We start from the raw sequence: 12,077 nt of genomic DNA, 5'->3' as shown, positions 1-12,077 counted from the left end.
AGTGAATGTTCTGCTTTTGGTGACATTTAAAAATATAGTTAAAAGTTTTGCGTTAGTTTTAAATGGGTTTTATTGGTCTTCTCTGTACTCAGCCATTCCAGAAAGTGATGCATATTTATTGAGAAATGAAATTTCTAGGAATTTAGATGTCATGATTTATTTTACATATCTTTTGAAGAAAACTTAACACTATAGGATAGAACTGACTCTATACTATTAAAATTGAATGTGAACTATTTATAAAATATATTGGCAACACTTTTAATGTATTAGTTGAATTAGCTATCTAGAAATCTGCTGCATTGACAAATGTGATTATTAGCCTTAAATAAGTCACTTCATTTCTAATTCATCTTGTGACCAAGTCATTTCATTTGGCCATAAAGCAATAGATCCAATTTACACTGAGGTGGAATATGGACCACTGAATAGAGGCAGCAAAGCTCTGCAAAAGATAAAAAAGAAAAAAACCCTCGTTTCTTACAGAAGTGTGGTAAAGATTTTTTTCAGTCTTTCACAGCTTTCTGTTTGTCTTGGGTTTACATGAAATTAACTAATTGATTAAAACCTTTGTTTTTTTACGTCTTGTCCCATATTTAGTCTGCACTATTATATGTTGCGTACCTTACCATGGACTGGATTTTTATGCATCTGAAACAATGTAAGAATTTTTGAAATAGTGCTTCCTTTTTCCATAAAGATGCCAAAATTGGAGCTGAGAGAACCTTGCGGAAAAATGTTCACACAATCAACTCGCAGCCATAGTGCAGAAGTCAAAATTCCTCATACACGAATAAGTGATGGAGCTGCTATCCAGGTATGTAGAATTCCTGGCTATTAGAGATGCTAATAGCCTGTGGGTTTCATAGCTCCTCATTAGCGTGGGCTTCCCCCATCAGAATTTCTAGGCTGTCAGGAGTCCTTGGCAAATAGCTGAATACCTGAAATACCCTCAGTCAACCCAATCCTAGAAGTGTCTTGGTAGAAAAAGAAGACAATTGCAGGAGAATGAAATGGTAGCCCAGTATCGTCCGGGAAGGTATTTGTATGGGTCAAGGTGAATTGCTAGAAAGCAAAGGGGGGTTTCCTGGAAGGCACTGAGAGAAGTCCATAAAAAACACAGGCAAGGATTTGTGGAAAGCAGAAAGTGAATTTCCTGGAAAGCAGAAGTTAGAGTTGGGAGAGGGAGGAATTTTCTGCAGTGTGGAATATTTTCTACAAAGAAGAGGGAAGGAATTCCTAGAAAGTAGCAGGGGAAATTCCTAGAAAGGAAAAGAGCATTTCCTAAAATACATGTGCAAAATTCCTGGAAAGCAAAGGGGAGGGATTCCTAGAAAACACATGAGAATTTTTTTAGAAAGGAAACAGGAGAATGTTTAGAAAGCAGAGGACAGCTTTCCTAGAAAGAACATGGAAAATTCTAGAAAGGGAAAGTGAGGTTTTCCTAGAAAGCACATGGAGAAATTGTAGAAAACAAACAGGAAATTCCTGAAAAGCAGAGGTAGGATTTCTTTGAAAGCAGAGTTGGGACTTCCTAGAAAGCATATGGACAATCTCTAGAGAGCAAGGGACATAATTTGTAGAAACACATGGTTGATTCGTGGAAAGCACACAGGGAAAATTCTTGGCAAGCAAAGGGGGAAATGCCTAGAAAGTTATGGGGAGATTTCTTGGACAGCATAGTGGGAAATCCTAGAAAGCACATAAGATAATTTCCTGAAAAGGAGAAGGGAGAGTTTCTAGAAAGCCTGTAAGAAATTCCTTTAAAGCAGAAAGGTGAAATTTCCTGTAAAGGAGGAGGATTTCCTAGAAAGCTAAGGGGGTATTCTTGGAAAGCGCAGTGAGAATTCCTTGGAAGTGCAAGGTGGATTTTCTCAAAGGGAGAGGAGACCCTAGAAAGCAGAGAGGGAGTTACTACAAGGCAAGTGCGGTTTTCCTTGGGGGGGGGGGGAGCAGAGGAGGATTTTCCCCAAAGCCTTTGAGCATTTCCGAGAAAGTAAAGGGAGGCATTTGTAGGTAGCACCTGACAGGGCTTCGCAGGCAGTCGCAGGCCGATTGCCTTGGAGGTCTAAGAGATCGATGGAAGAAGGAATCGCAGCAGGACAGTTGCAGTGCTGACCGAGGTGGTGTAATCACAGTAGGGCTCGTGGTACAGCAGCAGGGATGTTGTGATCACGGTGGGGCCAAGGGAGCACAGCACAGGTGTTGTGAGCACAGCGGGTCAAGGCAGTTGCAAGAGGGTGGGAGGTGGTTGCACAGGGGCACTGTAACTTTGACAGGGTGAGTCAGTGTGGACAGGGTGATCTAAGCGGGTGCAGTGAGGTCATCTTGATGGGCAAGGTCATCGCAGTTGGTCCAGTAGTGGAGTAAGAGGTTCCAGGTAACCCTGGCAGGGGTCTAGGGACTTGCCTTGTYGGCACTGAATTGTGGTAAACGTGCTGTGTGTACAGGCATTCGCAGAGCACAGATAAGCAAACGTGAACTTCAGTCTTATCAGAAATTAGGACTTACAAGTTTTTTGTTTCAGAAGTCATGTCTATACTCTTGTTGCTGTCCTGAATCTAAACCATCACTATCTGTGCTAGTAATTTCTTTGTACATTGGCTATATTATTCCTTTTATTTCACAACAGCACCTTACATGTTATTTCTTTGGGAGTGTGGTTATACAGAGTGTAACAGTACAGTTACAATTCATGGTGCTTTGGAAAGTCAGATAGAAAACTCATACTGAACACTACCAATTGCTGCTCTTAAATCTTACAGCAAGCATACATGAAGGCAGGAACAAATATGCAGTATAAAAAGCTGTCAGTATTTTCACTGAAAGATCAGACTGCTTCTCTCCTTCTATGGACATCTTTTAAACATTTAGTTGGAAAGTCTAGTTGTATAAGCTGTAATTTCTTGGCTAATAAATTTATTTTGTTAAAATTTCTTTAAATCTGCACTTTTTTATGTTTCTCTGTTGCTTTAGGAAATCTATTCCTTTGGAAGAAAACTAGGACAAGGCAGCTTTGGGGTTGTAATTGAAGTGAAACACAAAGACACTGGCAAAAAATGGGCCATTAAAAAAGTGAACAGGAAAAAGGTAAATAGTGTGTAGATGGGTGATTTATTTTAAAATCTTCCTTAGTTTTGTTACAATCTGATGATTCGTTTTTTCCAATCTCTGAGCACCATGATGTCGTATTAGATCCAGAATTTCTTTTTTGACCTATGTAGATATTTATTCTCATTTTTTCGGGTACTACTCTGTGTCTTCATCATTGCCCCTGTAACAGACACTAGAAGCAATGTCAGTTTTTTAAATAAAATGTTTAGTCTAACCATGTAACTTAGGATTTTTATTTCTTCATGAAAAAATAGTTGAAAAGAACATTGCAAGGTAGATTCTAAGCTAACCAAATATGATTGAAGAATAAATCTAATTGACAGGTTTTATTTTGTAAGTTTATATTTTAATTTTCAAAAACAATTAAGGGATAAATCAGAAGCATGAATGTTTATAGTCAGAAGTCAGTGAGAACACAGTGGTATAGCTTTATGCTTAATATTTTATGCAAGCATGACAAATCTTGAAACTGAGACTTTACCAAGTGAATAGTTCAGATATGTTACTTTGCCTCTCTTGATATTTTAAAATTTTCAAACTGTTAAATTGGCAATAATAAATTCTTTTAAATTTTGGTTTCTTAAGTTAGAAAAATACTGTACTTCAGTCCCTGTCATCATACGACAACCATGGTAATATTGGATCTGATTGTGTTTAAATGGGATACCATCATGAAGGGTAGATTAAATTTTTTCATCTCATTGATACTAAACAAAATCCATCATGTTCTTGATAGGTACAGGAATGCTTGGTGCTCTGTAAAATAATTTTCCTGTTCATTTGCACTTGTTTATATATTCATGAGATTATGGATTATGGGAGTATCAGCTCCTCTGAGCTGGCCAGCTTTCAATATGAATAATTACATTTTGTTTAACTCCATTGACCCAACAGCTTTATTTTTTGTTGATTTTAAATGCATGTTAAATATCACCTATATCACCTGTTCTTTATTTAAGTAGTCATTCTCATTTTTGAGTCATGGGCACATGGTATATTTGGATAGTGTGAAAATGCTTGTGGYTGTGTGCATAGATACTCTTTCAGCCTAAAGGCTTTTAAGACATTTCACAGAATTGTGTATTTGAAACTGTAAGATGTTAGTGGCCAAATTTACTGGCTTAGTGGAGGCAATCCTGAAATACAGTAGGAATTACTTTGTAGTAATGTTTTGAAATATAATTTTTAAAAATACATCTTATCACTTTTTTAAAAAGAAATTGCTGTTTTTTAAAAATGGATATTATGATGTCTGTAAAATGTGTTCCCATAAATAACTAAGGCTGGAAGCTCTGCTATGAAGTTACTTGAACGGGAGGTGAGCATCTTAAAAAGAGTGCACCATGACCATATAATACACCTAGAAGAGGTGTTTGAGACACCAAAGGTAAGATTTCATTAATTGCAACACCTACTATTAGTACGAATGTTGATAGAGTGAAAAACAAACAAGCAAAGAAAATGATCTCTGTTCCAAGGTAACTCCTCATATTTAACAAGTGTCATACGGGACAAATCTTCTTACAGCTCTTGACCAAAAGATTGTGGAAATGTTTATATTTTATTTTCCATTAAATTCTGTCTAAGCTGCTGTTGCCAGAAATTTAAACTAGCAGTTGAACAGAGGACAAAAACAGTTTACATCATGGGAAATACCTGACTAAACTTGCTTTGTTTGAAAATCTCTKATAGGCAGAGCCAATTACTATAGTCTGGGATTTAATTTCTTCCTTCTTTGAGTTCTCAACTTAGTTTTTTCTTCTATTCTTTCAGAACTATTTCAACAATAATTAAAGACTGTTACAGTCATGGGTTTTTTTTTCTACTTGTTTGTGTAAGTTTACATAAGGAAGTCACACTCTTGTGTGACTAGGAGAAACRTCAATCTAGAGGCAGACTTTCCATTTTTTATTTGCCTGTTATTTCAGAAATAATTAGTCAAAGAATGATGAAAATGTTGGTTTTGAGATTAAATTATTACTATTTTGTCTTTTATTTATATATCATTGTTTGAAAAGATGTTATGCTGAGTTGACTGGAAAAGATCTCAGGACATTATAATGATTTCACCATATGATAGGTATCGCAGTTGCACATGCAAACTAATACTTGTTGAACTATAGCATACATTTTATCTTGGAGTATTCAGCTGGTCAGAAGGCACCTACGTAGCGTATTGTAGTTTTTATTCCTAGTTGCTGAGAAATTAGGTTTGGTCTTTTCAAACACTGGTACTTTCTCAGGCTTTCTGTGAAAGTTGTTGATGATATATTGAATGGAAATAGTTTTATGCTAAATCCATATTTAATCCATGCCTTGAAATCTGTAGTATTTTTATACATTTTTTAAAAAATGTGTGTGTTTTGAAACCTTGTGGAATCTCATGGGTTAAGGCCCTAGAAGGAAGGGGAGTCCAGGAGAGCTGGCTTGTATTCAAACATCACTTCCTCCAGGCTCAAGARCRGTGCATCCCTATAAGTAAGAAGTGCAGCAAAAGGGGCAGGAGACCTGCATGGGTGAGCAAGGAGCTCTTGGCCAAATTCAGACAGAGGAAGAAAGTACACAGAATGTGGAAGAGGGGACAGGCTACTCGGGAGAATTACAGAAATGCAGCCAGAGTATGTAGAGATGCTGTGAGGAAGGCTAAGGCCCAGTTGGAATTGAGTCTGGCAAAGGATGTTAAGGACAACAGGAAGGGCATCTTCAAATACATCAGCAGGAAGAGGAGGACTAGGGAAAATGGGGCGGGGGCCCTGGTGACAAGGGATACAGAGAAGGCAGAGTTACYGAATGCCTTCTTTGCTTCAGTCTTCACTGCTAAGGGCAGCCCTCAGGAACCCCAGAGCCTGGAYRTGAGGGAGAAGGTCTGGAGAAAGGAAGATTTTCCTTTGATTGAGGAGGAAAGGATTAGAGATCTTCTGGGCAGGCTAGACATCCACAAATCCATGGGCCCAGATGGGATGAACCCMCAGGTACTGAGGGAGCTGGCGGATGTTGTTGCCAGGCCGCTCTCCATCGTCTTTGAAAGATCCTGGAGAACAGGAGAGGTGCCCGAGGACTGGAAGAAGGCCAGTGTCACTCCAGTCTTCAAGAAGGACAAGGAGGACCCAGGGAACTACAGGCTGGTCAGCCTCACCTCCATCCCTGGAAGGGGGATGGACAGCTCATTCTGGATGTCATCTCCAGACATATGGAGGAAAAGAAGGTGATCAGGAGTAGCTAGCATGGATTCACCAAGGGGAAATCCTGCTTAACCAATCTGATAGCCCTCTAGGATGGAATGACTGGCTGGGTAGAGGAGGGGAGAGCAGTGGACGTTGTGTACCTTGACTTCAGCAAGGCTTCTGACACGTTCTCCCATAACATCCTCCTAGAGAAGCTCAGGAAGTGTGAGTTAGACGAGTGGACAGTGAGGTGGATTGAGAACTGGCTGAAAGGCAGAGGGTCGTCATCAGAGGCATGGAGTCTAGTTGCGGGCCTGTGGCTAGTGGTGTCCCCCAGGGCTCAGTACTCGGTCCCATCCTGTTCAACCTTTTCATCAATGACCTGGATGAGGGGACAGAGTGCCTCTGCTGCAAGTTTGCTGATGATCCCAAGCTGGGAGGAGTGGCTGACACACCTGAGGGCTGTGCTGCCATTCAGAGAGACCTGGCCAGGCTGGAGAGCTGGGCGGAGAGGAACCTCCTGAGGTTCAACAAGGGCAAGTGCAGAGTCCTGCATCTGGGGAAAAAAAACCCTAGGCACCAATACAAGCTGGGGGCTGACCTGCTGGAGAGYAGCTCTGCAGAGAAGGACCTGGGAGTGCTGGTGGATGACAAACTGACTATGAGGCAGCAATGTGCCCTTGTGGCCAAGAAGGCCAATGGTCTCCTGGGCTGCATTGGGAAGAGTGTTGCCAGCAGGTCGAGGGAGGTGATCCTGCCCCTCTACTCAGCCCTGGTGAGGCCTCATCTTGAGTACTGTGTCCAGTTGTGGGCTCCCCAGTACAAGAAAGACATGGAGCTACTGGAGAGAGTCCAGCGTAGGGCTACAAAGATGATCAGAGGGCTGGAGCACTTGCCCTATGAGGAACGGCTCTGAGAGCTGGGCCTVTTCAGCCTGGGGAAGAGAAGTCTGAGGGGGGATCTTATCAATGTGTACAAGTACCTGAAGGGAGGGTGTCAAGGGGATGGGGACAAACTCTTTTCAGTTATCCCATGTGATAGGACAAGAGGCAGTGGGCAGAAATTGGAGCACAGGAAGTTCCACCTGARCGTGAGGGGGAATTTCTTCACTGTGAGAGTGACAGAGCCCTGGCACAGGTTGCCCAGAGAGGTTGTGGAGTCTCCTTCTGTGGAGATCTTCAAGGCCCGCCTGGATGCAACCCTGTCTAACATGCTCTAGGTGACCCTGCTGAGCAGAGAGGTTGGACTGGATGATCTCCAGAGGTCCCTTCCAACYTTACTGATTCTATGATTGTTGCTGTAGTCCAAACATTGGTAATATTTGTGGCAGGGAAGTTATCTTTTTGCCTTGTGTTCATAAAATCCTAAGTGCATTGTGGTTCTCGGTCATCGCTGCATCTGGAGCACTACCTTTAAAAAAAGACTAAACTCAGAAACAAGGAAATCATTACTCTGTCTCTTTATTAACATTAGCGGATGTATCTTGTAATGGAGCTGTGTGAGGATGGAGAACTTAAAAAAATTCTTCATAGTAAAGGACACTTTACAGAAAATGAGACAAGACACATCATCCAGAGTCTTGCTTCAGCAATAGCATATCTTCACAAGAAAGGTAATTAAGTTTCTCTGTCTCTCCCCTATGTTCTTCAGTTTCAAGTGTCCATATACCTTCAGCAACACTTACGGATTGCTGTTCTTACCTATTACTTACTTCATAGTATAAAGATATTCCAGTAAAGAAGTAAAATAAACTATACGAATACTTTTTGAAAACTTTATTTTTCTTATGGTTGTAACAACTGCTGCCATTTTCTTCTATTTCTTTTTTGGTACCAGCTACCGTATAGTAACATGTATTATTATTTCTTAACATGTAACTGTTATGCATTATAACATTAATTTCTTTTAGTAGTTAAGTATATAGTCTATTGTAGAAGGGGAAAAAAAGCAGAAGTGGAGTGCTTTTAAGACTTTTTAGTAGTCTATCTATCTTGCATTTAGGATTCAGTAAACTTAAGCATTTTCATCCAGTACATGGAAGTGCTACAATTCTGCACAGTCCATGTTCATCCAAAAATTTAGAGTTGGCATATACTAAAGAATCATGAATACTTCTAAACTGTTTTCCACAGAAATTAGTCATCTTTGTATTCCAGCATAACACTTTTAGGAATCCTTTATTTACTTTTTTTCCATGCAAATAGAAGAGTCCTTGTATATGGAATGGTGCCTTGTTTAGGGCTCTATCTGTTCATTGTAGCTRTTGAGAGGGCAAAACCACCTAGTGCTTTAGGATATGAAAATGAATTGTAGTTATGAAAATACATGCAAATTTGATAAGCATACAACATAATCCTACTTTTTGTTAAATGTCAGCTGATCAACTGATATTTAAGACTGAAGCAATGTGCAGTTTTCCCCTTGTTACAGAATTGTGGAGAGGAATGGATACAAATTTGGTCCAGATTTGAAATATCTATTTTACTCCCTGGCTGTAATGAGAAAGATGCTTTTCTTTAGGTTTCCAGTAGTTCAGAGTAAAATACACTAGAATTGCTCAAAGAAGTTGTTCTTGTCAGAATATCTTCACTGCAACTGATAACATTTTATTTCTTATTCTTTCTTGACAGATATTGTTCACAGAGATCTAAAACTGGAAAACATTTTAGTTAAAAGCAGTGACATCGATGAAGCAAATGAAATGAAATTAAACATAAAGGTAAGACTACAATTGTAGCAGTTCTGCTTCAAGCCTGGTTTTAATCTCCAGCTATTACTGGGAGACCTGTCTTTGATACCTGTTAGCAGCTTTTGAAATGAGCTACTAAATGGTGTTATTGGAGGAGAAAATCATTTTAGAAGCTAAGTGCCGCTGTTAAAAAAGGCTTTCTTTGTAAAATRATACAAGAATATGTTGAGGTCAATTAAAAAAAAAGAAAAAAACTTAAAGTAACCAAATCTTATTCATCTAGATCTACATTAGAGTGGTTCGAAGCCGTTAGTTACGGTAAGTCAGCAGGAACTCCAAGATGTAATTAATTTTGAAATTATCCGTGTTATCAATGTAATGTAAATCTGTTGACAGTTTAGAAAAAAATGCCTATTTAAATTGTGCTTTTGATTGGAATGAACAATATGTCATAGGAATTTTTGAATATTAATAAATATTTACTACCCAAACAAAATATGCCATGTTCTTACATCTTATTTTCATTGAAAGAACAGGTCCTTGATGCTTAATAAATCATATGATAATTATCTTACTGACTTTAATAGTTGTGAAAATGTTTGCGTCTTTTAAAATAGCCATGCCAAAATGAGGTACTAGATTGTGGATCTACTATGTTAGGTGTATGTTGAGAAGTGTTTTAGCCGCTAAAGAGTATGGACAACTCAGTAATTCCTGGTGGAAGAATTCCAGGGTGCAGAATCTAGTTTACTATGCATCTTAGAGCGTATATTTTTTTACATAATTTTATATTAGTTTTGAGAAACATCACTTTGAATTTCCAAGTCTCCTTCAGTTTGGGGCAGTTTGTACCTTTCTTCTTGCAAATACTAGAGGTAGTGAAGACGTTGATATCAATCTGGTTTGTCAACAGACTTTCCATCCGTATACTCAGGATCCCGCTTCTGTCAATACAAACAGTCATGGCCAGCAGTTACTCTTGTTTCATGATCTTGCTTTTTATATCCATTTGGAATAGCAACTATCAAAATCTGTCATATTTCCTTTCTTCATCATGATTTTGCTTGTTCTTCTGATGGCTGAATAATTCTAGGGGAAGAAGCTGGAAGCAAGGCAGAAGACCCCAAAGCTAGTATGGCTAGTGTCAGTGGAGGTGGCTACAGGAAAGGGAAAGTCCATCTCACAGCGTGAAATGGGTAAACAGCAGAGAACTGCATTTGTTTTCTCCTTAGATCTACAGTTTTCAGATTTGAGACAGCTAAGGCTAAACGTAAGGCCAAGGTTTACACTGTCCTATTTTTGGCTGAGAGATAYAATCTTTCTGAATCTTTATGATTCTCTCTTTTTGGCCAGGAGGTGCAGGGAGAATAGATAGACACAGGTACCTCCTGGTGAGAGAACAGGCATTCTTCCATGTATGACATGTCAGTACATGGCAAAGGTGCATATTAGCATGGAGTTCAGAGGGAGTTTTGATTGTAAGTGTAGACAGACCTTCAGTTTCACCTTAAGGTATCAGGACATTCCTTTCCACGTTCAGAGATGCTGATAGATGCATGCATTCTCTCCCAGGCTTTGAGATGGAACGTATGAAAGTGTAGTGAAGGAACTGGATTCTGTATGTAAATATTACACCTGAATAAGGTGTTACTATCAAGATAAAACACTCTCTGTCCGTAAAAATGCAGCATCTCTTTACACCCTTTGAAATGCTTTTCCACATGAGGAATGAAGACAAAGCCCAAGGGATAAGTCCTAATTGCTTCCAGTTTTTGCAGGAGAAAAGGCACAGTCTAAGCATTTCTTAAAAGGAGCAGTGACTCCCCAAAAGGGAACAATGAGGTACCCAGTTTTCCATCAGTGAGTATGTCGAGCATTATGTCTGTATGTAAGATACTGTGAATGACTGTTTTTTCTCTGTTTGAATATAAGGGCTCCTAATTATTTTGGTGCATGGAATAAGAAAGGGAAGGAGGAAGTGGGGTTAGGTCATGACAGCCAATTCTAGGACAGCCAAAGTGCCTGTAAGAGGAAGCAAGAGAAAGCTGCTAAACTTTCCCCTTCTTTTTTTTTTTCCTGATAACAACAACAAAAAAGGGTACAGTTATTTTTTTGGAATGCAGAAAAACTAAAATTTTGACCAGACCCTCATTTGCCTCATCATGGTGTGCAGAATGGCTCTAGTATTCTGAGTCAACTTTTCTCAGTCTCAAGGCTTTAATATTGTGTTGCTGAACATCTTGACAATTGCATGTAAGAGATTTTTTTATCTTTTTCTCCTTACAGCTAACTTTTAGAGGCAACAATAATTTGGCCCCATTTCATTTCATTTACATCTCAAATACACTGTGCTTAGTGGGATGAGGAGACAGAATGTAATAGTCTTTTTTCTTTATAATGTGTTAACTAATGTAAACTTAAGGAAATTATTCTCACTAATAGACACCAGTAAAATGCAATTACATTAAAAAATGAAAACAAATGCTTTGTAATTAAAACTTTACCACTGTGAAAATCTTGTCTCTAATTTCCTTGAAATTTGAGGGTTGGGAGAGAGAGAGCAGACACATGAATGTCTGTTCCAGTGAACTCCAAGTAGATAGGACTACATAATATGAGTAGCAACAGCGGACAAGAGAAAGAAGTTACAGTTTTAGAACACCCATGCTTTCTAAAACATAGGTATATTTTATCTCTCTCTTGTTTTTTTTAGCTACTCACTACTTCCATGTAGAATAAAATTCATTTGGTTCATCTTAAACCAAAGCACAAGTTACTCTCTCTTTTTTAGTTCAAATCTTATAGCCTTTATGTTTTGGTTGAATGTTGATATTGTCTCTGGTGTCTAGTTCAGACCAGTAGCACAAAACAGAGAAGATTGCCTCCATCAGATGAAGTTTTCTTTTTTCAACTTCTTTTCCTTAAAGATCAGCTTGAGAGATGGGGGGAAGCCATGTCAGTCTAATGGACAAGTACAAATACCTTAATGCAATATAAAGTATGAGATGTGTATTTAAGTGGACCAGAGCTGTTAACTTACTGAGCAGTTGACCCTGAAATGCTACTGCGAGGAAGGAGGAGAGAATCCTGTTGCTTTGTTGGGTTTGGAC

At 39.0% G+C, this 12,077-nt stretch overlaps 1 protein-coding gene across 5 annotated transcripts in view; it reads left to right on the top strand.

Annotated features, from left to right (window-relative positions):
• STK33 (serine/threonine kinase 33) overlaps positions 1-12,077 on the top strand; it is a 66,530-nt gene that overhangs the window by 28,728 nt on the left and 25,725 nt on the right. For all 5 annotated transcript variants that reach the window (XM_085317178.1, XM_085317177.1, XM_085317181.1 and 2 more), the window contains exons 7-11: positions 701-817; positions 2,977-3,090; positions 4,397-4,501; positions 7,752-7,890; positions 8,909-8,997. In XM_085317178.1, the coding sequence (XP_085173304.1) occupies positions 701-817; positions 2,977-3,090; positions 4,397-4,501; positions 7,752-7,890; positions 8,909-8,997 (564 nt within the window). The remainder of the gene's footprint in view (positions 1-700; positions 818-2,976; positions 3,091-4,396; positions 4,502-7,751; positions 7,891-8,908; positions 8,998-12,077) is intronic.

Source organism: Rhea americana, unplaced genomic scaffold (assembly GCF_003343005.1).
Source record: "Rhea americana isolate MKP2758 unplaced genomic scaffold, rheAme1 scaffold_49, whole genome shotgun sequence".
Taxonomy (NCBI): domain Eukaryota; kingdom Metazoa; phylum Chordata; class Aves; order Rheiformes; family Rheidae; genus Rhea; species Rhea americana.
The sequence above is the reverse complement of the archived record's forward strand: the minus strand, read 5'-3'. Positions and strand labels throughout refer to the sequence as shown.